The following is a 14,641-nucleotide window of genomic DNA, read 5'->3' on the forward strand; positions in this document are numbered from 1 at the left end:
ACAGAATACCGAACATGGATTCATGCCACAGCTGGGGTGTAACTGCTTCACCAGCTAGGCTGCTGCTGCTGTCTGATAATAAAGAGATCTCAGATCTCCCTGCATGAACTTCCTGTCTGTGTCTCTGTGCTCAACAACATCACTAAGTTATCAACATATCTCTGAGTTACCAACATCACTAAGTTATCAACATCCCTGTTATTAACATATCTCTGAGTTACCAACATGACTAAGTTATCCTTTCAGCAACATCCAGGGGTCTCAAAGGGCTAAAAATGGGAAACAAATGAAACACTTAGATTAAACAAGAAAAAAAGACATTTAATTCCACATGATGAAATCATACTACAGCTGGTTCAACACTGTAGACCTCTACACAAAGTAAGCGGCTAGGGCGGCCATCTTGTCTCTGGGTTTCTTGGGGTTGCCCCTGCGCCCCCTGCCCCTGCCCCGGCCCCCCCGCCTGGCGCCCCCCCCCCCGGTGCATGGGGTGTCTCATGGTGGCGTGCTTCAGCTCCACCAGGTCCTGGAACACCGGGTCACAGAACACACAGCCGCTGTGCTGCGTCTCTCCTGCCGGCAGCGGGGAGCGCGTCTTGTTGAAGTCCACCGCCACCAGGGAGGCGTCACAGGCCTCACAGCTCTCCTGCGCCACCTGCAGGACCGGAGGGGAACAGGAGGGAGATAAGGAGGGGAAGATAATCAGTCAACTTTGAATAGTCCCACACACACAGTATCCATACATGGAACACATCCTACAAAAAAACAAAATAATAAAAACAGATGAAGTTATGAAGTACCAAAACAGAACCAGAACTCCAGTTAAAACTCCAGATTGCAGAGCATTCCATATTGAATTAAAAAACACAAGGCCAGTGGTGTTCTTACCTGCACCCTGTGAGCATGCTCAAAGAAGTGCACCAGCACGTTACACCTGTTACAGGCCATCCTCCACTTGGGTGCTGAGGTGGGGTCCAGCACCAGCACCCCCCCCTCACACTCCACACACTGAGAGATGCCCAGAGAGCCCAGGGAGTGCTGGCAGGACGGGTGGGTGCACTCATTACACCCCATACCTGACAGGGGGGGGAGAGAGAGAGGGGAAGGGAGAGAGAGGAGAGAGGGGCAGGGGAGAGAGACGAGAGAGGTGCAGGGGAGAGCGAGGAGAGAGGGGCAGGGAGAGAGACGAAAAAGGGGCAGAGGAGAGAGAGGCGCAGAGGTGCAGGGGAGAGAGAGGAGAGAAGGGCAGGGAGAGAGACGAGAGAGGGGCAGAGGAGAGAGAGGGGCAGAGGTAAAGGGGAGAGAGAGGAGAGAGGGGCAGGGGAGAGAGAGATGGAAGAGAGACAAGAAAAAGATGGAGGTAGCATTATATAAAAGCAGAACATGATCAGACTCAAGTGTTTATGTGCCTGAAATGGTTCATGTACCAAACCCCATTAACCCCAGATAGACAGACCTTTCTTCATGTCTCTGAAGGGGGGGTTGCTGAAGCAGTAGGGGCAGAGGGGGTAGCTCTTCCCCCGGGAGCCGGAGGTCCACAGCACCAGCTCAAAGTCGTCCAGAGGGCAGCGCAGCTCCTTGTACAGCTTGATGGCTCCGTTCTGAGGCAGGCTGTACGTCTCATCACAGTGGGAGCAGTGGAGCCTGCTGGGCCTGGCCTGCACACACCAGGGGGGAACTGCCTTATCAGCTCAACGGCCAATGACAAACTGCTTTCTCAGCTGGTCAGCCAATCAGAAACTGCTTCATTCACAAGTCAACAAACATGAAGTGGTAAAGAACACAGACACGACCAGGCCTCTACACCTACTGTAGGAGAAGGAGGGGCCTCTACACCTACTGTAGGAGAGGGAGGGGCCTCTACACCTACTGTAGGAGAGGGAGGGGCCTCTACACCTACTGTAGGAGAAGGAAGGGCCTCTACACCTACTGTAGGAGAGGGAGGGGCCTCAACACCTACTGTAGGAGAGGGAGGGGCCTCTACATCTACTGTAGGAGGGAGGGGCCTCTACACCTACAGTAGGAGAGGGAGGGGCCTCTTCACCTACAGTAGAAAAGGGAGGGGCATCTACATCTACTGTAGGAGTGGGAGGGGCCTCTACATCTACTGTAGGAGAGGGAGGGGCCTCAACACCTACTGTAGGAGAGGGAGGGGCCTCTACACCTACTGTAGGAGAGGGAGGGGCCTCTACACCTACTGTAGGAGAGGGAGGGGCCTCAACACCTACTGTAGGAGAGGGAGGGCCAGCAGGAGGGGAAATAACACAGACAAGCTAAGGTGTGTTGGCAGTCAGACCCAATTAGCATCGGGGACGAGTTAGCATCGGGGAAGGTTAGCAGGGCTGACCTGGATGTACTTCATGAAGCGGTGGCACTTGCCACAGCGGGACAGGGGCTTCCCGCTGGCAGCGATGGGAGAGAAGGAGACCTCCATCAGCTCGTCCATACCTGGAGACCAAGAGAGACAGGAACAGGAACCATGCAGACACAACTCCCCTGATCAACCTCTCATTCTAACATCACAGGATGGGGGAGGGGTCAACCTCTCATTCTAACATCACAGGATGGGGGAGGGGTCTACCTCTCATTCTAACATCACAGGATGGGGGAGGGGTCAACCTCTCATTCTAACCATCACAGGATGGGGGAGGGGTCAACCTCTCATTCTAACATCACAGGATGGGGGAGGGGTCAACCTCTCATTCTAACCATCACAGGATGGGGGAGGGGTCAACCTCTCATTCTATCATCACAGGATGGGGGAGGGGTCAACCTCTCATTCTAACATCACAGGATGGGGGAGGGGTCAACCTCTCATTCTAACCATCACAGGATGGGGGAGGGGTCAACCTCTCATTCTAACATCACAGGATGGGGGAGGGGTCAACCTCTCATTCTAACATCACAGGATGGGGGAGGGGTCAACCTCTCATTCTAACATCACAGGATGGGGGAGGGGTCAACCTCTCATTCTAACATCACAGGGTGGGGGAGGGGTCTACCTCTCATTCTAACATCACAGGATGGGTGGAGGAGGGTCTGACTCACTGGGGATGGAGTCAACAAAGTAGTGGAACTTCCTCTTGAAGATGTCCAGCGTGTGCTGCAGGACCTGCTGGAAGTTGGCCTGGCCCTGCGCTATCAGGGTCAGCTGCTTCTCCACAGCACTGCGGATGGTAGGGAGGACCAGCTCTGCATCTGAGGGAAGGAGGGAGGGAAGGAGGGAGGGAGGGAGGGAGGGAGGGAGGGAAGGAGGGAGGGAGGGAAGGAGGGAGGGAAGGAGGGAGGGAAGGAGGGAGGGAAGGAGGGAGGGAAAGCATCAAACAGAGAGGTACACTAAAGGCATACTCTGTCATTATTTTGTCATGTAAGAAAATGTGGCTTTTAATAACACCTGCACAACCTGTGTTCCACACACCCTGTGCTCCACACACCCTGTGCTCCCCACACCCTGTGCTCCACACCCTGTGCTCCACACACCCTGTGCTCCACACACCCTGTGCTCCCACCCTGTGCTCCACACACCCTGTGCTCCCCACACCCTGTGCTCCACACACCCTGTGCTCCCCACCCTGTGCTCCACACACCCTGTGCTCCCCACACCCTGTGCTCCCCACCCTGTGCTCCACACACCCTGTGCTCCACACACCCTGTGCTCCACACCCTGTGCTCCACACACCCTGTGCTCCACACACCCTGTGCTCCCCACCCTGTGCTCCACACACCCTGTGCTCCCCACCCTGTGCTCCACACACCCTGTGCTCCACACACCCTGTGCTCCACACCCTGTGCTCCACACCCTGTGCTCCCCACACCCTGTGCTCCACACCCTGTGCTCCACACCCTGTGCTCCACACACCCTGTGCTCCACACCCTGTGCTCCCCACCCTGTGCTCCACACCCTGTGCTCCACACCCTGTGCTCCACACCTTGTGCTCCACACCCTGTGCTCCACACCCTGTGCTCCCCACCCTGTGCTCCACACCCTGTGCTCCACACCTTGTGTTCCCCACACCCTGTGCTCCACACCCTGTGCTCCACACCCTGTGCTCCACACCCTGTGCTCCCCACACCCTGTGCTCCACACCCTGTGCTCCACACCCTGTGCTCCCCACCCTGTGCTCCACACCCTGTGCTCCCCACACCCTGTGCTCCACACCTTGTGTTCCCCACACCCTGTGCTCCACACCCTGTGCTCCACACCCTGTGCTCCACACCCTGTGCTCCCCACACCCTGTGCTCCACACCCTGTGCTCCCCACCCTGTGCTCCACACCCTGTGCTCCCCACACCCTGTGCTCCACACCTTGTGTTCCCCACACCCTGTGCTCCACACCCTGTGCTCCACACCCTGTGCTCCCCACACCCTGTGCTCCACACCCTGTGTTCCACACCCTGTGCTCCACACCCTGTGCTCCACACCCTGTGCTCCCCACCCTGTGCTCCACACCCTGTGCTCCCCACACCCTGTGCTCCACACCTTGTGTTCCCCACACCCTGTGCTCCACACCCTGTGCTCCACACCCTGTGCTCCCCACACCCTGTGCTCCACACCCTGTGTTCCACACCCTGTGCTCCACACCCTGTGCTCCACACACCCTGTGTTCCACACCCTGTGCTCCCCACACCCTGTGCTCCACACCCTGTGCTCCACACCCTGTGCTCCACACACCCTGTGCTCCACACCCTGTGCTCCACACCCTGTGCTCCACACCCTGTGCTCCCCACACCCTGTGCTCCACACCCTGTGCTCCACACCCTGTGCTCCCCACACCCTGTGCTCCACACCCTGTGCTCCCCACACCCTGTGCTCCACACACCCTGTGCTCCACACACCCTGTGCTCCACACCCTGTGCTCCCCACACCCTGTGCTCCACACACCCTGTGCTCCACACACCTGTCTTGTAGTAGCCGTGCACCAGCACGATGCCGAGGTTGGTGGGTTTGAGCTTGCGTCCGTTCTCCACCGTCACATAGTTCCTCTGACACACGTTGTTGATGTGGACAGGGATGCTGGCGTCGGTGCCTGGAGGGTTAGGGTTAGGGTTAGTGCCTGGAGGGTTAGGGTTAGGGTTAGTGCCTGGAGGGTTAGGGTTAGTGCCTGGAGGGTTAGGGTTAGGGTTAGTGCCTGGAGGGTTAGGGTTAGGGTTAGTGCCTGGAGGGTTAGGGTTAGGGTTAGTGCCTGGAGGACAGGAGCACGTGTGTGTTAGGGTCCAGGTACTAACTCTTTTATAACTGAATCTATAGACTTGTTGTTATAGAATGTGTTATAATAACAGTGCAGAGAAATAAATACAGTAAATAGATTACATAAAAAGTATATAATAAAAATAGAAAGGAGAAGAATCTAGGAGGTCTGCTGGTGTGGGCTGAACACAGCTGAGCTGACTGACCGATGCCATGTTTCTGAACACAGGTGAACACAGCTGAGCTGACTGACCGATGCCATGTTTCTCCATGAGGGTGATGAGCTCAGACTCAGTCAGGTAGTCTGGAGGGCTGGTCTGCTTCTCCACCAGCCTGATGTCCTCCACGCTGAACACGTCCCCACACTCACACACCGGCATGGCCTCCTCCAGGGGGATGCCCTGCCACGGCATCACCTCCGTGAACCCTGGAGGGTCACACACACACACACACACTGAACTACACGCACAGGTTAATGAACTACACACACACACACACACACACACACACTGAACTACACGCACACGTTAATGAACTACACACACATACACACACACACACACACACGTTACTAAACTACAAGCACAAACATTACTGAACCACACACACACGTTTGTTTACGTTACTTGATGAGTAAAAACAGCCAATCAGCTACATCATCTGGTTGATAATATGGACCCAGACCTTACCAGTAGATCTGGAGTCAGACCTTACCAGTAGGTCTGGAGTCAGACCTTACCAGTAGATCTGGAGTCAGACCTAACCAGTAGATCTGGAGTCAGACCTAACCAGTAGATCTGGAGTCAGACCTTACCGGCTGAGATGAGCGTCTTTCCGCTGCAGGAGAAGATCTCGGAGGCGATGGTGAAGGTGATGGTGGTCTGGAGATACTTGCAGTCCTGGCTGATGGTGGCGATGAAGTGTCGGGTGATGTACTCAAACAGGCGCCAGCCATCACTTCCTGCAGGGAGAGACAAACCCCTCTGCATTAGCTATGTACTCAAACAGGCGCCAGCCATCACTTCCTGCAGGGAGAGACAAACCCCTCTGCATTAGCTATGTACTCAAACAGGCACCAGACATCACTTCCTGCAGGGAGAGACAAACCCCTCTGCATTAGCTATGTACTCAAACAGGCACCAGCCATCACTTCCTGCAGGGAGAGACAAACCCCTCTGCATTAGCTATGTACTCAAACAGGCGCCAGCCATCACTTCCTGCAGGGAGAGGCAGTTTGTCTGCATTAGCTTTAAATGCAGTATCAAGATAACTGAAGAGGTCTGTCAACACGAGCATTACACATGCATAATATCTCATCTCTATGTCCATGTAGAGGCGCCCACCCAGCTCGCTCTCTGAGGCTGCCCTCATGGGGGTGATGGGGGGGTGGTCGCCCGCGTCTGACCCCTTCCTGGGCCGGTTCAGACCCTCCGACAGCAGGGCCTTCACCTGGGGGGACAAACCATCACCATTCATGCACCTGTATCGGGTTTTCAAGGATGTGTGTGTGTGTGACTGTGTCCTGGCCATGCTCACCTCCTGAGCCCAGTAGGGGTGGCTGGCCTGCTGCTTCAGCGCCCCCTTCAGGTCAAAGTTGTCATGGTACTGCGTGGTCTCTGTGCGGGGGTAGCTGATGTAGCCCTGAGTGTACAGGCGCTCCGCTATCTGCATGGTGTGCTGGGGACCCATCCCTGCAACACACACACAGTCACTAACACACACACACCCTGCAGCAACACACACACAGTCACTAACACACACACACCCTGCAGCAACACACACACAGTCACTAACACACACACACCCTGCAGCAACACACACACAGTCACTAACACACACACACCCTGCAGCAACACACACACCAGTCACTAACACACACACACCCTGCAGCAACACACACACAGTCACTAACACACACACACCCTGCAGCAACACACACACAGTCACTAACACACACACACCCTGCAGCAACACACACACAGTCACTAACACACACACACCCTGCAGCAACACACACACCAGTCACTAACCCACACACACCCTGCAGCAACACACACACAGTCACTAACACACACACACCCTGCAGCAACACACACACAGTCACTAACACACACACACCCTGCAGCAACACACACCAGTCACTAACACACACACACCCTGCAGCAACACACACACACAGTCACTAACACACACACACCCTGCAGCAACACACACACCAGTCACTAACACACACACACCCTGCAGCAACACACACACCAGTCACTAACACACACACACCCTGCAGCAACACACACACAGTCACTAACACACACACACCCTGCAGCAACACACACACAGTCACTAACACACACACACCCTGCAGCAACACACACACCAGTCACTAACACACACACACCCTGCAGCAACACACACACAGTCACTAACACACACACACCCTGCAGCAACACACACACCAGTCACTAACACACACACACCCTGCAGCAACACACACACAGTCACTAACACACACACACCCTGCAGCAACACACACACCAGTCACTAACACACACACACCCTGCAGCAACACACACACAGTCACTAACACACACACACCCTGCAGCAACACACACACAGTCACTAACACACACACACCCTGCAGCAACACACACACAGTCACTAACACACACACACCCTGCAGCAACACACACACAGTCACTAACACACACACACCCTGCAGCAACACACACACCAGTCACTAACACACACACACCCTGCAACAACACACACACAGTCACTAACACACACACACCCTGCAGCAACACACACACCAGTCACTAACACACACACACCCTGCAGCAACACACACACAGTCACTAACACACACACACCCTGCAGCAACACACACACCAGTCACTAACACACACACACCCTGCAGCAACACACACACAGTCACTAACACACACACACCCTGCAGCAACACACACACAGTCACTAACACACACACACCCTGCAGCAACACACACACAGTCACTAACACACACACACCCTGCAGCAACACACACACAGTCACTAACACACACACACCCTGCAGCAACACACACACCAGTCACTAACCCACACACACCCTGCAGCAACACACACACCAGTCACTAACCCACACACACCCTGCAGCAACACACACACCAGTCACTAACCCACACACACCCTGCAGCAACACACACCAGTCACGAACATAAACATAAATTATTCCAAAACAACACTACTGTATAAGCACTTCAAACATGTAAGGCCATATGTTTCACTGTCTGCTGGCTATGATGTTCTCCTACACAAAGGGATCCTAAATGCCTGAATGATTCACTGCCCTTAAATGGATTGACGGCACTAAAAGCCCAGACGGCTGCTCTTCATTTAGTTGAATAGAAGCACAGCGGAAGGTAGAAGCGGTGTGACCCTGACTGAGCTAATGGACCTGACGTCCCAGCAGGCGCTTGTTACCCAGAGAGGAGCTGGCCACGCGCAGCATCTCCACCGTGTTCAGGGCCTGGGGCCGAGGCTTGGCCTTCTCCTTCTTGCTCACAGACTCCACCTGCAGGACAGAAGACAGCATGACGGGGGGAGAAGCCTTGGGATTGGAAAAGCCAGAGCAACAAGTTCACACTCTGTACAGCTGACACTTTAGGTGAGATTAATGACTTGTGAAGCCATGCCTTCCATGTGTCTAATCAGTTGTCAGAAGGGCATGTTCTCAACAGTGGTTTGACAACAGGTGCCAGTAGAGGGGGTGATGTCGGAGTGAGGTGAGGTGGTGATGTCAGAGTGAGGTGAGGTGGTGATGTCAGAGTGAGGTGAGGTGGTGATGTCAGAGTGAGGTGAGGTGGGGATGTCGGGGTGAGGTGGTGATGTCGGAGTAAGGTGAGGTGGTGATGTCGGGGTGAGGTGAGGAAGTGATGTCAGAGTGAGGTGAGGTGGTGATGTTGGGGTGAGGTGAGGTGGAGATGTCGGGATGAGGTGAGGTGGTGCTGTTGAGTCCTGTGTGACGGTCTCACCTTGGCTTCTCTGGAGGTCTTGACTAAGTTGACAAACATCTGCCCCACGTCCCTGTCGAAGACCCTCCCTCTGTCCCAGTCCAGAGTCAAGGGGCTGTCCTTCCCCTTGAACACCTACACACACACAGTTTAAACCTTAGCTTTTTGCGGTGGTTATAGGTCAGGCAAGGCTGATGATCACAACAAATCCCAACAATCTGAGCTGTGAGCATGTTGATGATGCCAGGTTCTCACCTTGGGCTGGAGGACCCAGTAGGTTTCTGGTTTGAAGGACTGGATCTTGTCGTGGCGCTCCACACAGAAGCCCAGTGTGGGGGTCTGGCAGGGCCCGAACGAGATGAGCGACGAGTCCAGATTCCCATATTTACCCTGGAAGTACTTGGTCTGGAACCTGGTAATAACAAAGAGGCACCCGGAAGCAACAAGTTTGATTCAAGTCCGGAATTATCTAACTTACACATCTGGAAATAGGCCTCTCATGCTCTAAACTGGATAAAATGAGGTCCCGCTTCTAACCAGTTTCATGCCTTCCCCCGGCAGGTTCCCTGAGGGGGCAGGTTCCCTAAGGGGGCAGGTTCCCTAAGGGGGCAAGTTCCCTAAGGGGGCAAGTTCCCTAAGGGGGCAGGTTCCCTGAGGGGGCAGGTTCCCTAAGGGGGCAGGTTCCCTGAGGGGGCAAGTTCCCTGAGGGGGCAGGTTCCCTAAGGGGGCAGGTTCCCTGAGGGGGCAAGTTCCCTAAGGGGGCAAGTTCCCTAAGGGGGCAGGTTCCCTGAGGGGGCAGGTTCCCTAAGGGGGCAGGTTCCCTAAGGGGGCAGGTTCCCTGAGGGGGCAGGTTCCCTGATGGGGCAGGTTCCCAAAGGGGGCAGGTTCCCTAAGGGGGCAGGTTCCCTGAGGGGGCAGGTTCCCTGATGGGGCAGGTTCCCTAAGGGGGCAGGTTCCCTAAGGGGGCAGGTTCCCTGAGGGGGCAGGTTTCCTGTGGGGGCAGGTTTCCAGGGGGGGCAGGTTCCCTAAGGGGGCAGGTTCCCTGAGGGGGCAGGTTTCCTGTGGGGGCAGGTTTCCTGTGGGGGCAGTTTTCCTGGGGGGGCAGGTTCCCTAAGGGGGCAGGTTCCCTGAGGGGGCAGGTTTCCTGTGGGGGCAGGTTCCCTAAGGGGGCAGGTTTCCTGAGGGGGCAGGTTTCCTGAGGGGGCATGTTTCCTGTGGGGGCATGTTTCCTGGGGGGGCATGTTTCCTGTGGGGGCAGGTTCCCTAAGGGGGCAGGTTCCCTGAGGGGGCAGGTTCCCTGAGGGGGCAGGTTCTCTGAGGGGGCAGGTTCCCTGAGGGGGCAGGTTCCCTAAGGGGGCAGGTTCCCTGAGGGGGCAGGTTCCCTGAGGGGGCAGGTTCCCTAAGGGGGCAGGTTCTCTGAGGGGGCAGGTTCCCTAAGGGGGCAGGTTTCCTGAGGGGGCAGGTTCCCTGAGGGGGCAGGTTCCCTGAGGGGGCAGGTTCCCTAAGGGGGCAGGTTCCCTGAGGGGGCAGGTTCCCTGAGGGGGCAGGTTTCCTAAGGGGGCAGGTTCTCTGAGGGGGCAGGTTCCCTGAGGGGGCAGGTTTCCTGAGGGGGCAGGTTCCCTGAGGGGGCAGGTTCCCTAAGGGGGCAGGTTCTCTAAGGGGGCAGGTTCTCTAAGGGGGCAGGTTCTCTGAGGGGGCAGGTTCTCTAAGGGGGCAGGTTCTCTAAGGGGGCAGGTTCTCTGAGGGGGCAGGTTCTCTAAGGGGGCAGGTTCTCTGAGGGGGCAGGTTCCCTGAGGGGGCAGGTTCTCTAAGGGGGCAGGTTCTCTGAGGGGGCAGGTTCCCTGAGGGGGCAGGTTCCCTGAGGGGGCAGGTTCTCTGAGGGGGCAGGTTCTCTAAGGGGGCAGGTTCTCTAAGGGGGCAGGTTCTCTGAGGGGGCAGGTTCTCTGAGGGGGCAGGTTCTCTGAGGGGGCAGGTTCCCTGAGGGGGCAGGTTCTCTAAGGGGGCAGGTTCTCTGAGGGGGCAGGTTCCCTGAGGGGGCAGGTTCCCTGAGGGGGCAGGTTCTCTAAGGGGGCAGGTTCTCTAAGGGGGCAGGTTCTCTAAGGGGGCAGGTTCCCTGAGGGGGCAGGTTCTCTAAGGGGGCAGGTTCTCTAAGGGGGCAGGTTCCCTGAGGGGGCAGGTTCTCTAAGGGGGCAGGTTCTCTAAGGGGGCAGGTTCCCTGAGGGGGCAGGTTCTCTAAGGGGGCAGGTTCTCTAAGGGGGCAGGTTCTCTAAGGGGGCAGGTTCTCTGAGGGGGCAGGTTCTCTGAGGGGGCAGGTTCTCTAAGGGGGCAGGTTCTCTAAGGGGGCAGGTTCTCTAAGGGGGCAGGTTCCCTGAGGGGGCAGGTTCTCTAAGGGGGCAGGTTCTCTAAGGGGGCAGGTTCTCTAAGGGGGCAGGTTCCCTGAGGGGGCAAGTTCCCTGAGGGGGCAGGTTCTCTAAGGGGGCAGGTTCTCTAAGGGGGCAGGTTCTCTAAGGGGGCAGGTTCTCTGAGGGGGCAGGTTCCCTGAGGGGGCAGGTTCTCTAAGGGGGCAGGTTCTTTAAGGGGGCAGGTTCTCTAAGGGGGCAGGTTCTCTAAGGGGGCAGTACCGTGTGAAGGCACAGCCGATGCGCAGGTCCAGCTCCTGCCGAGCGTCCACAGACAGCGCCTCGTTGCGGTTGGGCTCACCCAACCGGCTCATGGCGCTAAAGATGTCTGTGTCGGTGATGGAGCTGAACTTGGCACGGAAGACGCTCTGCTCCGAGTTGTAGGACCTGTTCATCACGGGCTGGATGGCATCCAGGACCTGGAGGCAGGAAGGGGGAGAGAGGAGGAGGGAGAGGGGAGGAGGGAGGGGGGAGAGCGGATCACATGCTGGGTTTAGCTCGGCGATGAAGCATTTGACTGAAGTTGTGTGAGTACAGAAAAACAGAGTATTTAGAAATCCGTAATTTGTGATTACCTCAAAACAGATGTTCTCTCCCTCTTTGTCGCAGTCCAGCCACAGAACCACACAGTCACAACCTTTAGCTTCCACCTGGAGACACACCCAGGACCAACAGGGGTTGTTATGATCAGTGACCTTTGCACTTTTGTAAAGCTCTCTCTTGAAAGTCGATTTGGATAAAATCGTCTGCTAAATGAATAAATGTAAACGTTACACCCGACCAGCAGAACACCACGGGTGGTGGCCAACACATTTCAGGCATGAGTTATTAACTCAATCTGGACAGAGCGCACCTCCTGAAGGCTCAGAGCAGACCCCAGGTGAGACTCACCTCCTGAAGGCTCAGAGCAGACCCCAGGTGAGACTCACCTCCTGAAGGCTCAGAGCAGACCCCAGGTGAGACTGACCTCCTGAAGGCTCAGAGCAGACCCCAGGTGAGACTCACCTCCTGAAGGCTCAGAGCAGACCCCAGGTGAGACTCACCTCCTGAAGGCCCAGAGCAGACCCCAGGTGAGACTCACCTCCTGAAGGCTCAGAGCAGACCCCAGGTTAGACTCACCTCCTGAAGGCTCAGAGCAGACCCCAGGTGAGACTCACCTCCTGAAGGCTCAGAGCAGACCCCAGGTGAGACTGACCTCCTGAAGGCTCAGAGCAGACCCCAGGTGAGACTCACCTCCTGAAGGCTCAGAGCAGACCCCAGGTGAGACTCACCTCCTGAAGGCTCAGAGCAGACCCCAGGTGAGACTCACCTCCTGAAGGCTCAGAGCAGACCCCAGGTGAGACTGACCTCCTGAAGGCTCAGAGCAGACCCCAGGTGAGACTCACCTCCTGAAGGCTCAGAGCAGACCCCAGGTGAGACTCACCTGCAGGAACTTGACCATGTTGAGTTTGGGGTTGGCCTCCTTCTTCTCCGTGGGAGCCGTACTGAAGAGCTCAGCAGGGTCCACCTTGTCCCAGTTGTTGTACTTCCCTGGAAACAGACGACAGTGAGAAGCACCGTTAGGTAGGCTGACGAGACACAGGAAGTGGATCTGGGGGTTCAAGACACAGGAAGTGGATCTGGGGGTTCAAGACACAGGAAGTGGATCTGGGGGTTCAGAGACACAGTAAGTGGATCTGGGGGTTCAGAGACACAGGAAGTGGATCTGGGGGTTCAGAGACACACCTATGAAGTCCAGGCTCATGACGTGTCCACACACGGAGGTCATCTTGAATCGTGCACTTTGACCCTGGAAGCTGCCAACGTACTCATGCACTGAGCATGCTCCGTTGAGTCCTTTGCGACTGGAGCAGGATCCTGTTGAACAGCGGATGAGTATGGTTACATTTGGTAAACATGTTAGAAAATATCAGTGACAATAATTGAATGACAGGCCTCTTTCCTTCCAACATCAGTTTATCTTTGTGACATTTGTGCAATTTGATTTGATAGATGTGGACAAGCATTTAAACTCTGACCAAAAGACCATTACTACGGTGAGAACGCTCCTCCATTCTCATCAAACAGTCATGCCGTCCCCTCTGACGTCTCTAAAGTCTGGATGCAGCTCAGTACTTCCGGTCGGAAGTACACAGACATAAACTAAACTGAACTTTTACCTGTAATCTTTACAACTGACCGATCTAAACCGATTTGAGGCGGAACTCCCTTTTAGTGTATTAATGGGGCTAATACGAAGGCTAAATGCAAAATTGTGAATCGTTTAATGAAATGCTCATCCCAAGCCAGGGCTATGTGCTAATGGGAGGCCTTGAAAAGCGCATCGTGAATGGAGAGCCAGTGACTAAGCGACGAGACTCATCCCCGCCCTCAAGTTAAAGGTTGAGGATAGTTTGTATAGTGCTTTGAGCCTAGACCAGACCATTCCCTCACACTGCCTGAAAATGCCTTTCCACGATGTGCAACAATCAATGAAAAAATCCAAATTCTCACTCACCTTTTGACAATATTTTGGCAATGGACTGTGCCAATGAAGGCTTCTCTGCTACCATCAATATAGTTTTCATGCTGAAATTGAAAACGATATATCTTCGGGATTTCTCGATTAAAAAAATATGTCTAGTAAGTAAGCTACTGTTGCTAGCTAGCATTAACTAGCCTAGCTATCAAACGAGCTACAGTAGATAGATATACCTAGTGCTACATCTGCAAGATAAGTTAACTAGCTACCTTGACCTGTTGGTAAAACGTTAGGTTTTAGCCAGCTGTTTTGTGTCCTATCTCGACAATGCCAATGTATCCGTCCAGCTTCAAATGCTATTTATCGCCCAAATTAAAGAAAGCATCAATATGATAGAAAATATTGGTCGTTGTTGTCAATTTTACCGGTACGGGCGGCCATGATGGTATAGATGTGTTTCCGGGTGAAAGGCTTGACTGGTGCTGAGAAAGTTAGCTAGCTAGCCAAGTTCAGTGCATGGTTTAACCAGACATTCTCTGGTTTAACGTTAAATGGCCACAGCATCTGGACTGGATTTTTCCGTGTAC

General features: G+C 55.0%; 1 protein-coding gene across 2 annotated transcripts; it reads right to left on the bottom strand.

Annotated features, from left to right (window-relative positions):
• Positions 1-249: 249 nt before the first annotated feature.
• top3b (DNA topoisomerase III beta) lies at positions 250-14,528 on the bottom strand. Of its 2 annotated transcripts, none has more exons than XM_047016630.1 (19): positions 14,480-14,528; positions 14,091-14,161; positions 13,319-13,450; positions 13,017-13,123; positions 12,169-12,243; positions 11,816-12,012; positions 9,450-9,606; positions 9,216-9,329; positions 8,665-8,755; positions 6,724-6,878; positions 6,531-6,636; positions 6,002-6,148; positions 5,441-5,614; positions 4,898-5,026; positions 3,049-3,198; positions 2,348-2,448; positions 1,457-1,658; positions 889-1,076; positions 250-655 (listed from the first exon to the last, which is right to left on the bottom strand). In XM_047016630.1, the coding sequence occupies exons 2-19, from the start codon at positions 14,158-14,160 to the stop codon at positions 341-343; spliced, it is 2,610 nt and encodes an 869-aa protein (XP_046872586.1). In that variant the 5' UTR covers position 14,161; positions 14,480-14,528; the 3' UTR covers positions 250-340. The 2 variants fall into 2 exon arrangements, with proteins under 2 accessions (XP_046872586.1, XP_046872585.1); XM_047016629.1 differs by having other exon boundaries at positions 14,324-14,508.
• Between the last annotated feature and the right edge of the window lie 113 nt (positions 14,529-14,641).

Source organism: Hypomesus transpacificus, unplaced genomic scaffold, assembly GCF_021917145.1.
Source record: "Hypomesus transpacificus isolate Combined female unplaced genomic scaffold, fHypTra1 scaffold_42, whole genome shotgun sequence".
In the NCBI taxonomy this organism is placed as follows: domain Eukaryota; kingdom Metazoa; phylum Chordata; class Actinopteri; order Osmeriformes; family Osmeridae; genus Hypomesus; species Hypomesus transpacificus.